The sequence below is a fragment of the Balaenoptera borealis genome (assembly GCF_965194805.1).
Source record: "Balaenoptera borealis genome assembly, chromosome: 2".
Classification (NCBI taxonomy): Eukaryota; Metazoa; Chordata; class Mammalia; order Artiodactyla; family Balaenopteridae; genus Balaenoptera; species Balaenoptera borealis.
This window is the reverse complement of record NC_138867.1, coordinates 54,999,444-55,017,363: the sequence shown is the minus strand read 5'-3', so window position 1 is coordinate 55,017,363 and position 17,920 is coordinate 54,999,444. Positions and strand designations below refer to the sequence as shown.

At 39.6% G+C, this 17,920-nt stretch overlaps 1 protein-coding gene and 1 long non-coding RNA gene across 15 annotated transcripts in view; one reads left to right on the top strand and one right to left on the bottom strand.

The window, feature by feature from the left end:
* The window catches only part of LOC309619442, a 670,492-nt gene that overhangs the window by 153,115 nt on the left and 499,457 nt on the right, over nucleotides 1-17,920 (top strand). The window lies entirely within an intron of this gene.
* Nucleotides 1-17,920, bottom strand: part of MAST4 (microtubule associated serine/threonine kinase family member 4) — a 569,187-nt gene that overhangs the window by 252,800 nt on the left and 298,467 nt on the right. For 12 of the 14 annotated variants that reach the window (XR_014238618.1, XM_082372998.1, XM_082373008.1 and 9 more), the window contains one exon: nucleotides 10,686-10,717. Coding sequence is in view for 13 of the 14 variants with exons in the window: in XM_082372998.1 (XP_082229124.1) it covers nucleotides 10,686-10,717 (32 nt within the window). In the remaining variant the exon portion in view is untranslated. The other 2 variants (XM_082373007.1, XM_082373009.1) reach the window with 2 other exon arrangements.

Here is a 17,920-nt window from a genome sequence, read left to right as displayed (position 1 = left end):
AAAGCTACAATAACCAAATCAGTGGGGGTACTGATATAAGTCAAACAGGCCATGAACCAGAATAGAAAGTCTGTAGATAGACACCCATACATGGACAACCAATTTTCAACAAAACTACAAAGAAATTCAGCAAAGAAAGAACAGTCTGTTCAACAAACGGTGCTGGAACAATTAGATACCTGTATGCAAGAACATAAACTTCGATACATATTTTACCCATATACAAAATTAACTCAAAATAGATCATAGATGTAAAAATCAAAAATTTTAAATCTAAAATTATAAATCTTATGGAAAGAAAAAGGAGAAAACTTTTGTGACCCTGAGTCAGGCAAAGATGGCTTAGATGCAACACCAAAACCATGAGCACTCACAGAACAAACTGATTATTTCTACTTCATCAAAACTAAAAACTTTTGCTCTTTAATAGATGCTGTAAAGAGATTGAAAACACAAGCCACAAGCTGGGAGAAAACTTACCAGTCATGTATAACAGCTTTATTTATAATGGCCCCAAACTATAAGCAACCAAAATGTTCATCACTAAGTGGATGGATAATCAAATTATGGTGTATCCATCAATAGGATATTACTTAGAAATAAAAGTAAGGAACTATTAACATACACTACAATAGAGCTGAATCTCAAAATAATTATGTCAAGTGAAATAAACCAGACAAAAAAGGGTACGAACGGTATTGTTCCATTTATTTAAAATTTTAGGAAATGCAAACTAAACTCTAGGGATGGAAAAATATTAGTAACTGTCTGATTGGGCATGTGAGGGCTGGGAGGAGGTAGCAATTACAAATCGGTAAGAGGAAACTTCTGGAGGAGATGGATATTTCAATACCTTGACTATGGAGTCTGTTTCACAGGTGTGAATATATATATATGTCAATTTATGAAATTGTGTATTTTAAGTGCAATTTATGGTATGCCAGTTATAGGTCAATCAAGCTTTTTTTTTTTTTTTTTTTAAAGGGGAGAGGGGAGCACTGTTAGATGTTGGGGAAAACATTAACTGTTAGACCATGTAGGGTTTTGCTGCTGTTGGGACACCCTAAATTGGTTCATGCTACATGGGATTTCATGAGAGGAAGTGGTTTTGTTGTTTTAATTTCTTTTGTGGTTTAATACAAATAGAATTCACAATTCCTGGGTACTTAACATAACACAGCCTAGGTGACGTTAAACAGTAGATAAAAGGTCCATGGGTGGGAAGAGATTACACAGAGCCTTGAGAAGTACCAATCTGAACTATGTTTGCTTTAATTCTCCTTTTAAGTATCTCCCCATATAACCACCACCATCACCACCCCCAGCTGTGGTCTTAAGGATGTGTCCAACCAACATCTTCCAGCAAAAAAGAAAATTAGAATAGAGCCAAGTGGCCTGAATTCTCAAAGATAATAATTAAGTAACATGCTTTTTAACAGATGTTTGATGACACTATTTTTCCCCATGATTCTACCAGAATCAACTGCATTTACATACAAATTGGTAATACCTTAGAATCCCAGCTAAAAAAAGCCACCGTTGTTCCCCTAAGACATGAAACCATGTACTGATCTATTAATTTCATTTCAGTGTATGATGCCAAGTGCATTTAAAAAATATATTCCACGGCTTCCAAGGGCTTCCTTAATCCACAAGGACTGGTTTTAGAGTTTAATTTATCATAGACATAAAAAACCTTCTGCTTATTCTCCCAGATAATTGATTCTTGATTTGTTAAGATACTAAACACTATGCTTGACATCCTGAAATACCAACCCCCTGGTGAACTCACTCATACGCCCCATGCAGAGCAAATCCTCTCAGCCGAGAGGCCAAGGGAAGCCCGGGAAAGCAGACCACTCCCTCCCTTGGACCCACTGCCAGCCCAGGGGGACGTCCCCCATTGCCCCTGCAGTAAACATCATTTGTTCCACAGCAGTGACACGGGGAGGTCAGAGGGTGCCAACTTCTCCAAGAAAATGCCCTCCTCAGTTTTCGAAAAATACAAATAAATCTGAAAGACAACCTCTGCCTCAAAGCCGACCTTCCTAAGTAAAAGCACATACCTCCACCACAAATAACAGTAGAATCAGCATTGGAAAATCGGGGTTTAGTAAGAGCTCAGCAACCAGGGCTAATGTCACCACGAGGTTAATCTCACTGATCTCTAGGACACGAAAAAAGTTAGAAATCATTTTTCCTGCACAATGAAAAGCACAACGCCTAGGCGAAACCAGTATTTTCTAATAGGGAAGAACAATTTCACTTAAGCATCTACAAAATAGGCAAATATTTCTTGAAAGATTACTTTATAGTTCTAGAAAAGAGGCATTTAAAAATCCTTTCCCTCAATATATTATGCCTATTTAAATTTATTATCATTAGAATTTTCATTCTTTAAAAAAACATTTAAATTTACTCTTCCATGCTAAGCACCCATTTCCACATGCCAATAAAATTCATAGAATATACTCAATAAAACTTTTTCCTCTCATGCAATTGTATTTACGGAACTATCTGCATACAATTTCCTTATGCTATGAGTCAAAAGATATCCGGGTGATGTCTGAGGTGAAGCAGAGCCCAGAAGGCCACTGGGAAGAGAGGTGTACGGGTGCTGGCATGTTCTATGGGCACGTCTTATGTTCCAACACAGAAGCATGGAAAAGTCCTAATCCTCATCCTCACCCCAGAAGAGGTGACTTTATACAACAACATGTTCAAAGACAAGGCATGTGTTTTCAGATGAAAGAAATGACCTGCCAGAATTCTTAGAAGTTGAGGCCTCTACAGCAGAAAAACAGAGAAGGAAACCCTAGGATATTTTTCCCCCAGTCACTTACGTTTGACAGTCAGCTGCCACAAAGAGTCAAAGAGCAGGGATTCTAATTCTCAGGAGTCAGAATGGCAGAGGAAACGGTAGAGATTCTAAGGAGGAACACCAAGACATAAGCAAATCTGCTAGCCACCACCCACCTCTCGACGATTCCCCTCAGAGAGCCCGACTTACTACACAACGGGGTCAGGAGAACAATACAGAATTCAGCTGCCCTGCTCACATGTCTCACTGGACGATGGACACATTTGGGGACTGCCAGTTACCACAGTGGGGACTGCCATACCCACCAGTGAAGCCATCACTAGTCTCATTACTCATCTGAGTAAACTCAGTAACCTGGTAGTGCTGGTATGTGACAAGGTTTTCCCTCTGGTTGCAGTTTTAAGTGTAAACTCTTAAGAAGAGTTTGAGGCCATGCTTCCCAAAATGTTCAAAGAAACCATGATGAGCAGGGTGAAGTCAAGTGTACTCTGTGAGGTCCACCCTTTACATGACCCATACTGTGGATGTCGATGCTGTAATTCATGTCTTTATAGAACAAAACGCTCCCACACCCTTGCTCATTATCTCTTTCTCACTCAAATGTATTGCCCTGAAGAAGGAAAGTTTGCTTTCCAGTCCCTGGTGGGTGGGAACCCTAAATTGTGGCCATGGTTCATGGTGAAGAAACAGTCTGAGCACAAGCAAATCTCAAGTCCTCCGAGTTGCTGGTTCTTCACTTACCAAACAAAGGTATTTAAAATCAGTTTTCTGTTAAGGTTTCTCCCAGCTCTGAAATCCCATGATTAAACTTTTCTAAGTGGACATCTATAATATCCCACTTCATTTTCCTCAACACCTGTCTGTCTCAAAACACAGTTTCGAGAAGTAACCTATATACTATGCTGAGAAGGATGGGCAGGTTTCTAGTGATGGATTGTTCTAGAAGAGGGGCCACTGAGCACAGGGAGTTCCCTCTCAGCTTCATGATACAGAATATGTGTTGGGTCTGTCTCCCTCACACACCTAGAAACCTCCTGATACCAGTGTTGACTGTGGAGGGACACAGGAAAGATCTACCCAAGGATACGGGGTCAGCCGCCCTATGTAACACCTCTCCCCTGATGGAAGGGCTGGTAAACAAAGTTGTCCCCCCACCCCAGAAAATGCTACTCAAATAATCTGGCTTTAAGGGAACTTCCTCAGCCTACTGGCAGTCTTTTGCCTACCGGACAAAAATAAGTCGGAGGGGGGCCTTAATTCCCATTGTGTTTTATTTAATAAAACACTTACATAGAGCTTACTGCATGCCAGGCACTGTTATAAACATTTTACAGATATTAACTAATTTAATCCTCAAAACATTCCAGGATAGAATAGCATACATACTTTTATGGATGAGGAAACAAAGACACATAGAGGTTAAGTAACCTTCTGAAGGTCACAGGCCGCTTAAACAGCAGAGGTAGGATTGAACCCAGGCAGTGTGGCTGTGAAATGCCCACTGAATAACAGACCTGAGAAGGTGGCTTTTAGTGAGAAAGCGCAGGCACCCACCTGCTGCAGTGGGCCACCCTCCACAAGGCTTGCTGAAAAGATGCTCACTGAAAAAGTCTCCAAATTCCTGTCTGACTCAAGCTTGCTAAAAAGTCATTCTAAGAAATACGAAATAGAGAATTTACCCTCATGCCTTTGGACATCCAGAAACCCACTTTGCCATTACACACACCCTGAAGCTCTCCTAAGAACAGCAGTTCTCATCTAGGGGTGGCATTTGAGATTCACCCTGATAATGGGCTGAAAGTCCACAAGCCTCCGTGCTCCCCCTGCCTCTGCCCCCAATGCACATATGCGCAGATTCTGATTTGCACTCCCAAGTGTGTTTGGAAATGCACACACACACGTATTTTGATAAACCTCCCTAGGTGACCCAACTCTCCCTCCCACGGGGCAAAACTAAGGTCTTCCTAATAATTTTCAAAGGTGAGAAGATCAATCCTACATTGTTTCTATCTCCCAGGTCTCCTCCCCCAGCTCCCTCACAGAAGATGAATGCAGGCGTGATACAGGATGCTGCAAATTCGTACCAAATACCAAACTGGCTATTCGATGAATATATAAATGCAACTGACATTCTTTCACAGTCTGAAATCCTCTCTTTACTCTCAGGATATATTACACCATTCTGTTTTTATATAAACATGCCACTTTAAATGCTAATTCAGATGCAACACAATTTTTTCTTCATTTTGTTTCTGGGTTTCTAGCATTCAAAATGACACTGGACTTCCATTTGGCTTCGACCATAGGCATTTTGAATTCTTGTTGTTTCAATATTTGTGGGGGTAGGAGGGAAGGAAGTACTAAGAAGAAAACTAAATTTATTTTAAAACTTATCCAAATACGGTTTACATGCCCTTTATTTTGCTTGAATTAAGCCCTTTCTCTCTCTTTCAGAAAATGTTACCTTCATCTTACTGAAAATCTCGTAAATCTAATTTGACTCCGTTGTAAAACCAAGGTGATTCCCTCTCCTTGCATTCTAGAAATAACCTCATTTTACTCAAACTGCTTTTCTAAACAGCCCATCAAGGCAGCATGTTCTGGCTGAAATACAACTGGCCTGAACATACGTCTTCTTTTTGAAAAATACACACACCTACAGATGCCAATGACATCCACCTGAGCCTCTCCAATTACATAGAAGGTCACTTCCTATCTTGTCTCAAAATGAGGAATTTCAACCTAAGAAATATCCTAATCCAGTGCACCCAGTTGAATCTAATTACAGTGAGACAAACTGTCTTCTGAGTCCAGCAGGCCCCGCTCCACCCAGAAGCTTCCAGTAACCCTCAGGGTCCTCTGCCTCTGTCATTCTAAGCACTGTGACAACACTCTCTCCCTCTGTGGCTCACTCCAGTCTTCCATCCCACCCAAACACGCTTTCCTGCTCCTGCCCAAGAGAGACAAAATGGGAAAGACGTGAGACAAGTTTATCACCTTTTTCATATACTTGTTAACTTATCCATGTGGCAAAATGGTTCTTGACAGCAGCTCTCCTTGTCTGTCGCCAGACCACCAGAAGCATCCCATTAATGACTCGTGTTCTGCTGTGCTAAACGCAGCTCAGGGACACCGTGCCCAAAGGTGTGTACATTTCAATGAGACCCCGAGAAGAAAATACCTTTAAGATCCAACTGAATGAATTTCAGTTCTTTCAGATCCAACTGAATGGATGTCTGGCACTGTGGTTAAAAGTGTGTTTAAGATGCCTGTTTTCTTTGTGGAGAGGAAGATGGACCTCCTAGCAGACCTGAAACCATTGTATGCCAGCAGCACCTCACCCTACTTAGTCCGTGGCCAGCCCTACTAGACCCCAACCATTTCAGAATAATAATAAAAGGAAAAGGGGAATGGAGAAGGGACAAAACTCTATGGAGAGAAATAGTTGCTAAACACTAGTATTGTTGCTAGGTTGAGAAATTGAAATTAAGCCGAGAAGACTCCTAAATTACTTTTAATACTTTCAATACTCCCAGAAATTCCTCCGCATGCAGAAACATACTTCTCCAGGCCTTCTGTGCACAGGAGGAGCTGCCTTCTGCTTTGGGTTTCTGCTGCTAGATGTGTGTGGCCAAACAACGTAAAGCCAAGAAACTAACTGACCAAGTGCCAGTCCCTGTTCTACTAAAATAGGTAACTGCAGATAGTCCTAGGATCCCTGAACTACAGGGCTCCAAGAAACAATGCACTCATGCTCACAATTAAAAGACGTAGAAGAAAGGCTATTTTAATTTTGGGTAGCAAGGAGAATTTACTTGCTAAGAAGAGATACTGCAGTTTCTTTCTCTGTGCGGGGACGGTGGTGGTGGGGGGCTTAAAGATCATTAAAAATCAACATTGGAGGAGGCAAGGGAGCTGGCCCCAGCCAATTTCCTGCCCCTCTCTCCAGGGAATTCTGAGAAGGAAAGAAGCTCCCTCTGTCCTAGAGAGCTGCTTATTTGAGCAATTAACAAAACATGAGGGGGTCCTTTAAAATTAAAGGGGACCTTGGTTTTGCTCCGAACCATCCATCAGCTCACACCTTGGGCTTTTGCCCTTTTTCCACTTTCCCTGTCTGAAAACAAACACCACCCAGAGGGCTTTGCCACTTAGAAACGTCATTTTAGGACCCAAGTTCAAAAGACTAGTTAAGGGACCCACAACACTAGGAACTTTTTAATAAATATGGACAGTTTAGATTCGCTGTTAGTAGAAATTTTACAACATAAATGTCTTATATCTGGAATTTGCTTTTAGTTTTTGCTCAGCATTGTTTGTTTTTTATAATTATACTTGTTGATGCATCTTCTTGAGTTCAATCATCCTACCCACCGTACAGTATTTCATTGTATGACTATATCATGATTTATTCAAAGGATATACAGATTTTGACAGGCAGCTGTGAGGAAAGCGAGCAGAGAGTATGGCAACTTTTGTTCCAAGGAGAAAGACAAGAACATGCTAGAAGAATCTGGGAAAATGGCTACTCTTTGTAAGGAGAAGACAGCTAGCTAAAATCCACCCATACAGGGAGCTAGAGTAGAAATGGGATTTGGGACCTTGAAGTTGGTAAAGGGCTGGAAGAGCCTCTGGAAAACTGATCGGGGGTCACTTGGTTTTTTAGTAACATCAGGTCTAGAAAGAAGTTCCCTTGACCTCTCTTGTCTGCTGACCTTTGCACCATTAAAAAAAGAAAAGTCATATCACTGTCTTCGCAACATTTTAAAACACATGTGAAACACAGACTTCAAGTTAGTCCTTGAGAAAATGATCGTAAATTACAAATTAGTGGGGATCTGGATTACTTTTTTTCTAGAAAGAATATAGGTTGCTTTTTTATGCTTTTCAATTAGTAATAAAAAGAAAAGTCTATTTTCTGTGTTCTTTTATTTGTAAAAGCTTTAACTTTTATATAATATATACATGCTTTATATAACACATATGTTTTTATCACGTGATTCCAGACATTGTCTATAAGCTTACTTAAAACAATACTAAAATTTTTTTAAAAATCTGATAAATCTATGTGTCTGAATGATGAAAATGCATTTTTAAAATATTATCCTTCAAGGCGTATACATTAAAAGTGGCAGATATAACAAAATCAGGCGCCTTCTTCCAAGAGCACAGCTTTTCTGAAGGTACACCCCCTCTGACAAGTTCAGTCGCATTGCCGGGTACCATAGACAATGAGGAATACATCACATTGCACAGTTGCTTGTTGTTGACATGGAAAGACAACTCAGCAGAAGAGCAGGATCAAATCCTCAATCTTTCTGGGAGAAGGTAGTAAAAGACTTGAAAGCATTTATGCGGTAAATAAACGGAGGAAGTGTTAACAGGTTTAATGATCAGGTACCATGATGCTGGCTAGCACCAATACCTAATACAACCACACGTGTGGGGCTTTCCTGGTGGCGCAGTGGTTGAGAGCCTGCCTGCCAATGCAGGGGACACGGGTTCGAGCCCTGGTCTGGGAAGATCCCACATGCCGCGGAGCAACTAGGCCCGTGAGCCACAATTACTGAGCCTGCGCATCTGGAGCCTGTGCTCCGTAACAAGAGAGGCTGCGATAGTGAGAGGCCCGCGCACCGCGATGAAGAGTGGACCCCCGCTCGCCGCAACTAGAGAAAGCCCTCGCACAGAAACGAAGACCCAACACAGCCATAAATAAAAAATAAATTTATTAATTAATTAAAAAAAAAACACACATGTGCTCTTCTTCATTAGATTTGTATTAAAATCACTTGAGCATTTATTTTATAAGCATTTTCTTTTTCTCAAAGTCATAAAAGAACCTTGCATGAGGAGAGTAATGACTGGCATTCTGTGTGGTGGTCACTGAAAACTCAGAGTGGCATTACATCCCAGAACATCTATGTCATAAGTCATTAATTCTTTTGGGAATACTTGTATTTAATAGAAAATTTTAAAATAGCATGTTTATTTCTTGTTTGCTTTATTTGCAATTATTAATTTTTCCAAAATTCACTTAAAAAGGTAGATTTATGTTGACATATATATATGATGTTTTATTCCCATCATCTGATTGATAGATCAACTGATTTTTATTAGGAGGGGATTTTAATTGGCTTAAATGTAATTCTATCTTACTAAGTATTCAAAGCATGTACTCCAAACAAACTGATGCCATCATCACTTTTTTTTATTTTATTAAAGAGTCCATGCTCTCAAACAGAGAAATTTAAATATTTTCCTTATCATGTATTTCCCCCATCAACTCACGGCTATCAGCTAACATGAACAGAATTGAGACTTACACAAGTGCAAAAGGAGATATAGCCCTTCAGTAGGTATAAGGAATCTACTTTGCTAACTAACATTATTGTAATAATAATTTATAGGAAACATACTAACTTAAACAGGAAAAAAAAAAAAGCACCATTTATTATAAAGGCTAAAAGGAAGCTCTGACTAAACTTCTAAAGTTTTTAAATAAAGTATACAAGATAAGCCTAAGATGCTTTAAGCATTAAACAAAGTTATGAAGGAAGAGAGATTTTTGTCTACAAAGATATTTTATGTAGATATTTCTGTTTTTCTTGTTTCTGATTTCTCATCATGTTGGGAAATATCAAAAAGTTCAAACTTTTACAAGTCTAGGCAAAAGAGTCCTAATCATAATGCAGAAGAATGGAAGTTTTTGATTCTAAGGACATTTCCTATGCTAAACTATTAGGCCGTTAACCCGTAGTGTCCAGAGATGTAAGCTGGGAGCTAGTGAAAATTTATTTAGGCACATTCTCCAAGAATAATGATCCAGTGTTCTCCTGGCAACTAAAAAAGTACAGACCAAAATGGAGAGTAATAAAATGTTCATGGTTCACGAAGTTTTGGTTCCTAGACGCAAAGACTGAAATTTCCCAAAATTGAGTCAAAAGAATGAATTCTTACAACAGTCACCACATATGTTTCTAATCCTCCAAGTTGAGATTTGCATGAACTTATCTTAAATATTATACTTATTTTTTTTAAAAGGACATTGCCGCATCCACTAAATTCAGCACAAATCAGATACCAAATCCAAATATTTCTAGACCAGCCCTTACACAGTACTAGTTGATAGTAAATCTACCTTAGTAGAATATTAAAGGCAATTAACTTCATTCTGCAACTTGCTGATGCAGAAAACTATGATTTATGCAAATATATTATTAGCCTTAAAAATAAAAGGTGGAAACATACTATAAAGAAATCAAGTCAATGTTCACAAATTTGCTATTTTAATATAAGAGCATTACATGAATCAGTTCAGTAAGGTCTAGATCTAATAGAAAGTTTAGCTGATGCAAAGTCTTCATCAATTCAAAGGCAAAAGTGTACCATTTACTCTGCGTAAAATTCATAGTATAAAGATCATAGAATTCCAGATCATGTAGATAAGCACTAATTCTTTAGTCAGATCATTTTAAACTATCTGCAGACCAAATAATGTTTTTGCTTGATTACATAATAGAATTTTTAAATTTAAGATTCTCCCAGGAATAACCTGCTGGATAAAAATAAATAAGTAAATAAATAAATAAATAAAGTAAAATTAAAAAAAAAAAAAGATTCTCCCACAAATAAATATGCATTTTGGCTTACAATGCCCATAAGGAACCCTGGAAACTTTCTTCAACTTACCTTGAAATCATTAATATTTGACATTTATAAATAAATGCAAAGCTTTGTGTTTTCTTAATTCAGTTGATTATCATTAATCTTCTGATTGCCATTGAAAATCTAACAAGTCATAAAATAATGACATTACAAACTGTATCCCAGAATACAAATGAATCAATAAAGAAATTATTCTACTTACAGACTTCCTCTTCTGGGGAGACTCAGCTCCTTCTGCAAAAGAAAAAACGAAACATGTATATGAGATGCTACATTAACCTTAGACTACTATAGGACACCAAACAGGTAACATAAAATGTATCACCCTTATTACGCTTGATTTGGCATTTTCTATGCTGAAAAGATTTTAGTGTAATTATTTTATGCTGGATCCCTTCTTACATTGTTCCATTTATACACTGTATTTAACGTACAAACCCTGTTTACCTAAATTCCACAGCAGAAAAGACATCAATCCTCCCAAAGCAATGACAGTCAAATACTCAGTTGAGCTACGTGACCCTATAATTGAGGGTAAGGGAAATCTGAGCAACCAAAGAACTTACCCAAAAAGGAAACAGAAGGAGGAGAAATTTTGCAGAATTATAATTAAGTGAAAGGTGAAATGAAAAGGGTAGTGAAATCAGACTATTTGCCTCCAACAGAAATAAACTCATGCAAAACATTATGTCTACCAAAGATTATAATTTAAAAAAGAAATATAGCAAAAGTTTTCCTTCTTGTATTATTTCTTAAAACAAATGTGACTTATGATTTAGGATATTTAAAAGTAGGTTAACGAACTTCTAAAAAGGTAACCAGACAGCAACAACAATTAATATAGTGCTTTATAGTTTCAAAGGATGCTCTCACACTTATCTCAAATTAAGATCATTATCTACCTTTCTAGAGATAGTCTATGGGAAAATAAAACAAAATAACCCAGCAAACAAACAAACAAAAAGGGATACAGAAATACCTCCACCCACTAATGGAGCTTTCAGAAGCCTGGGCACTCCAGAATGATTACTTGATGACAATAATTAAAGAACAGGAAGTAATGAGTCACCTGGCTATTTTAACTCAAAATTTGAAAGGCTTGACTAAATTTGGGCTTTCCTTCCCATAATTACCATTTATTGTTTTGCCTGCCAGGAGCTCAAGCATCATTTTTGGAAAGGTGCTTCCCCTTCAGCTTCAAACTCACCTTTCCTGCTCCCTATTTTTATTGGATCCTTAAATGTTTGTCATGGCCTGTGGCCTCACATCTTACTTCTAAACCATGCAATTTACTCCATCACAGCTTACAAAAAATGGACTTAAGAGCAGCAGCCCAGAGGAGGATCCTGCCTTAAATAGAACTTATTCAAAGTTATTACTTTACTCACTTATTAACTGGAAAATATATTTTGATACAGAGTTATAATAATCAGATCACTGTTTAATTGCAAGAAAAAAAACAATTTTAGGGACAGAGTATTTTCTTCCTTCTCCCAATAGCTAACCATTTTCTTTTCACAGACTGCAGGGTTCAGTGGTGAAATGCTTTTGTTTTGTTTTGTTTCAAGTTTTTCTTTAATCCTTCATTAGCCCCAAGAAATTATAGCGTTTGCCGAAGTTGGCTCCCTGATTCTGAAACATAAATATACCTTTATTTACTAAAGCCTCTAATGAGAAGAGTAAAGTCTCCGACCAAGACAGTTTTCCTTGGGAACTGAAATGTAAATAGAACACCAATGAGTAATTGTCTCTACGTGTGTCTTGGGTTATGACAAGCACTGAGAAATCTGTTTGTATTCAGGTTAAAAAAAAAAAAAAAAAAAAAAAAAGGAGAACTGTCTAGAAGTAATCATTCACCAGAGGGTTTCTTTTAAAAAGAAATTACTGATCTGAAAAGGAATACATATATATAACTGAATCACTGTGCTGTACACCTAAAACTAACACACCATTATAAATCAAATAAACTTCAATAAAAAAAAGAAATTACTGAGACCCACTGCATAGCAAAAGGCCTAGAGCTTAATTAAATAAGTAAATACTGCTGTTTAGTAAGTTCATCTGACAGCAGCGTTAAAAAGAAAAGGAGGCGCACCTGAGGTGCTATCATTAAAAACAGAAAAAAATGTCAGATGTTGTTTCAGTTCTGTACGCAAACAGATCACTCAGAAGATATAAGAGGAGAAGGGCCAAATAAATGGTCCCCAAATAGTTCAATCAATCATATTCCACCAAATGACCCGACTGTAAGCTGGCTGCTTTGCTATGAGAAAAAAACTGCTGAAACGGCAAGATAAGGGATGAAAACCGACTCTGTTTTTAATCAGAAAGCCTTTCCAACAGGTCTAGAATTATGGGTTCTAAACAAGAAGAAAGGTCACAGTGGGTAACCCCGCACTGCTGCTCCCCGGGACGGCAGCCGAGGTTCCAGGATGAGGAGCAGGGGACATTTAATAGGCCACTGTCAACTGACCTGCAGGGTCTGTGCTAACCAGGCTGAGGAGCTAATCCACCTGACGGCTTGAATGTCAGGCTTGGAACTGGAAACTCAATTTGCTAGCAAATTGGAATCAGATGCGATGGTAATAAAGTGAGAGAAATGAATGTGCTGCTGCCAAGACCTTGTGAACAGTGGCTGCAAAAGCCTGCAAATACCAAGAGGGCAAAGCGATTGCAGACAGAGCCAGGAGGGGCTGCCGTCCTGCTGCGTGGGGACCACCCACTGATCAAACTGCGCGGCTGGACGCAAATGAGCAATATCAAGGCACTTACTGCCCCAATCCTAGTGGTACTGTGCGTGTGTGTCCTTATTCTCTTAATGTCAGGATAAGGTCACTAAACTATGCTTACATAATTAGATAAGACATGTGGTATTGGTTCCGGTCATAAACCAAAGCTTGTGCTTAGTGTATTTGGAACATGTGTAAAAAATTAGCATCAGATTAAGAATAGAGACGGGAAGGGGGCAGAGAGAGAAAAAAGGGCAAGAAGCGTCCATCTGAACTAAAAAATATGTGATTATTAATCATCACAGGTTAAAGAAATGCATGAGTGTATTTAAGAATATTAAATTTTTTAAATTATTTTCATTGATATTGATTTTTCAGTGACATCTAATATTTTTTAGAATTGCTGTGTATCATTACTTGCTTGATAATATGATGTCCTTTGCCCCCCTTTCTAAAAATGTTGACTAGCAAATATGTACATTTGAAAATAAAGACAAAGTTAATCTAAGAACGCTGTTTACCTCCTTGCAATCTCTTGATAAGACTGAGAACACACAGATTCCTCAAATACTGAAAGAGAATTTCCGTGAGTCTGGGAAGAAAAGAAAGCATACCAAATGATCCTGCCCCTTTCCTCGGCCAGCCTTGGCCTCAAAAGGAGAAGATAACTTGTCTCGTTCATAAAGGCAATTGAGAAATAGCTGCAATGTTTAATATGTATAAGCAATTTCCACAATGGCAATTTAAAAAATATATACTATTTAATAAGTATTTAATAGTTATACATACACAAATAAAACAACATGGCAACACATGCCACATGTATTTAAGAAATCTTTGAACTATTCTTTTTAACTGATGGGCCACTTTATGATTTAAAAGAGAAAGGAGATTTTATATCATATTACAAATATTATATTACAAATAAAATATCCCCTCCTTCAAGAGGTGGGGCTTAATTCTCTTCCTCTGGAGAGTGGGCTGGACTTAGCGACTCCCTTCCAAAGACAGAGGAGGGAAAAGGAAAAGTAGCAACTTTTCAGTGGAGAAACCTGACAGACACCATCTGAACCAACCAACATTAATGATACCAACAATAATCATAGATACCACGTGCCCCTGATATGATGTCACGAGAAGAGACTTCACCTCTGTGGCATTCTCCCTAAAAATCCTTAACTCCAGTCTCACCCTGGAAGAAGTACCGGGGAAAACCAAACTGAGGATCATCCTACAGAGCATCTTTAAAACTGTCAGGTTGTGAAAAACAAGGAACAACTGAGAAACTGTCACAGGTCAGAGAAGACTCAGGAGAACGATGACGAAATGCAGTGTAGGATCCTAGACTGGATTCTGAACCATAAAAAGGACAGTAGTGGAAAACCTGGTGATATCCAAATAAAGCGTTTAGTTAATAGTAATGTACTAATGTCAATTTCATAATTTTGACAAATGTATTAAGGTTACATAAGATGTTAACATTAGGGGAAACTGGTGGAAGGGTATGCAGAGATTCAACTGTCTTCAACTTTTCTATAAATCTAAAATGATTTCAATTTTTTTTTTAAAGTCCTCTAAAAAGAAAGAGAGAGCTAAGGAGAAAGAAAGACGCACGTGTGTGTGTGTGTGTGTAGGCTAGGGCATGGAATGTATGAATAAATATCGAAATATTCTAAGCTTATTTTAAGGCCATATTTAACCCAGTATTTTCAAAGTTTATAGAAATAATCTAAGTGAGAGAAGCTTGTGACTAGGACCACCAGTGAAGATGGTGAGAAGCAGTCAGGTTTGAGATATGTTTTTACAGAATATACAAAAGAACTGGATGTGGAAGATGGAAGAGAAAGCCAGAAAGAGTAAACGTTCTTGGCCTGTGCAAGGGGAGTTTGAGGGAAGAACGGTTCTATCTGGATACATCACATCCAAGATGTCTGTAAGAAATCCAAAGAAAAATTTCCAAACAGGTGGTTGGACACACGAACCTGGGTTCAGGAGAGAGGTCGGGGCTGAAAATAGACTTTGAAGTCATTATCGTATAAGATGGTATGTAAAACCGTGTGCTGGAAGCGACAGGAGAAGAGAGAACAGACAGAAAAAGAAGTGGCCCATATACCTATATGTATATATACAGGACCACTTAAAATCTACAAGTGGGGAGAATCCTGCTACACACTACACCCTGTTAAATGATGTGCTGAACTATGCAGACCCTGGGTTCTTCAAACAACACAAACTGAATGAGGCTAGCAAGTAAAAATACTACTGGGTACACACCAGCTCTCACACAGGTGACGGGATTGTTGCACAGACAATGTCAGAAAATGGGCGGCAACTAGGAAATTAATCCCCAGAGAACATGACCACATCTGGGGAACAGCCCGTTAGGACACCTCTGCTGCTCAAGGCTCAACTGGAGCTCAGCCTCCAGGAAGGACCTCTCCACTGTCCCAGCACCTTCCCCTCAGCACTCTGGCAGGTCCCCACTCCCCATGAGTGTCCCATTACTGCTGGGTGTCAGCCAGTGTGATCACGCCTGAGTTTCTGCCCTAGCTGCCCAGGGAGCAGGAACAAGGAGCGCTGGCTCCCTTCGTGAGCACAGTGGGAGATGGGGCCAGGCCACCATGCCTCCCATACTCTGGGAGGTCCTCCAAAGAAAGGGGAGAGGATTTGGAATTCAGTAACTAGCCCTTCCTCCCCCACCTCCAAAAAACAAAATGAAAACAACATCCTGCAAACAAATAGAACAGTGATGGCCAGCACGTACCATCCCCTCACTATTTTCCAGAAAACGATTTGATTTAACATTCCTGTATTTCCCCGTGATCACTGTCCCTTAATAAGTCCTTGGTGTCCTCACCCTACCATCAAGGGTGACCACAACTACTCTGCACTGACGGACCAACCATTCATTTAGGGAGAGAGTTCAAAGAGCCGAGATGCGGGAAGCAGTGTATCAGGCACTGTTAGGGACACGTAAGGAGGAAATAAAAGAAGACAGATTTAAAAGCTACTTGGGGAAACACACACAGCAAAAGAGATATCACCAGGTGCAGGATTATGCAGTATCATTTGAATGAATAGGGCTTCCCTGGTGGCGCAGTGGTTGAGAATCCGCCTGCCAATGCAGGGGACACGGGTTCGAGCCCTGGTCTGGGAAGACCCCACATGCCGCGGAGCAACTGGGCCCGTGAGCCACAATTACTGAGCCTGCGCGTCTGAAGCCTGTGCTCCGCAACAAGAGAGGCCGCGATAGAGAGAGGCCCGCACACCGCGATGAAGAGTGGCCCCCGCTTGCTGCAACTAGAGAAAGCCCTCGCACAGAAACGGAGACCCAACACAGCCATAAATAAATAAATAAATAAATAAATAAATAAAGTTTCTAATTTGAATGAATAAATGTTAACAGGGGAGAGAAAATAAAAGGGGATGAGATAATTCAGCTCAAGCAGTGGTTCTGAATGCAGTCCGGCTACACATCAGTGTCACCCAGGGAGCTTTTACAAATACCGATGTCTGAACACCACCTTGGAGATGGAGAGAGAGTTGTGTGTATACGTTGTTTCATGGAGGCTGGTACTTTTAAGTACCCTTAAGGCCTATTAGTTTGCCTTTGGATTTTTTTCTTTATGTAATACTACTTTTCTAGCTGTCATCAGTGTAGTGAAGTTTTAGGGTTTTCTGTTATTTCCTTTCCAAGTGGGAAGCACTGTAGAGCAAGGAAGGGTACCCCAAGTGGAACTCTCCCTACCTGAGGGGGTGTAAATATAGCTGGGGGTATAGGCTCAGCAAAGGATTGGCTCTTTTAAAGGGATGGTTTGGGCCCCATTTTTCTGGCCTCCATTTCTGAGTTACTTGTGAAGGTAGAAGCAGAGGACAGAAAAGTTCACACCACAGAACCAGATCTTACAGAACCAGGCTTGTTCAAACCTCTTGAAAAATCCAGTGAATTACCCATAAAGTACATAGCTCTCTGCATAAAAATCTGTAGAATAAAGCTGGAGAAGCAGTAGGTAGACCTCTAGAGAGATGCTTGGACATTCAAACTGTTCATCCTGTAAAACACCACTCAGTGGGAATGTGAGATGGGTGGAGAATCTTAAAGAACCTCTCCTTTCTTGCAGGTTTTATTTCATTCTGTTTCTGTGTCTATAACCACAGTGCACTTTAACATATTTACCTGTGGTAGTAAAGTTCGACAAAATAAACTGTGAAAGGTGCACACACAAAATCCTTGCTGCGTTTTCATGTAAATTTTACTCCATCACAACCGCATACTCATTTTCTCCGAAAAAACAGAAGTAGTTACTGCCTTCCTTTCTTTCTGGGTTGGCTTTTTCTGCCGTGAATTCAAATCAACGGCCATCGTCCCCAAGACTAGGCATTCGCCTCACAGGCCCTTTCCATACACAGAGTTTCTCAGTCACAATATGGATGTCTGGCTCTTTGAGTTTTATAAAATCCTATCCTAAACGGAGTCTATGAATTTCTTAACAAACTCACCTGGCTGTTTGGCAGGACACGCCAGCCTTCCCACGGAAAGCCCAGAGATGAGCAATTGCCCAGGATCGCAAAGCCAGGAGACGGTGGAAGCAAAATGTGAACCTATGACACCCGGCCCCAACTTTCCCCCTACACTCCAGTGCGAAAGTGCTGGAGAGCAGGCCAGAGGGGTGGTATGAACGACAGGGAGGGGAGTCTGAATGAGGAC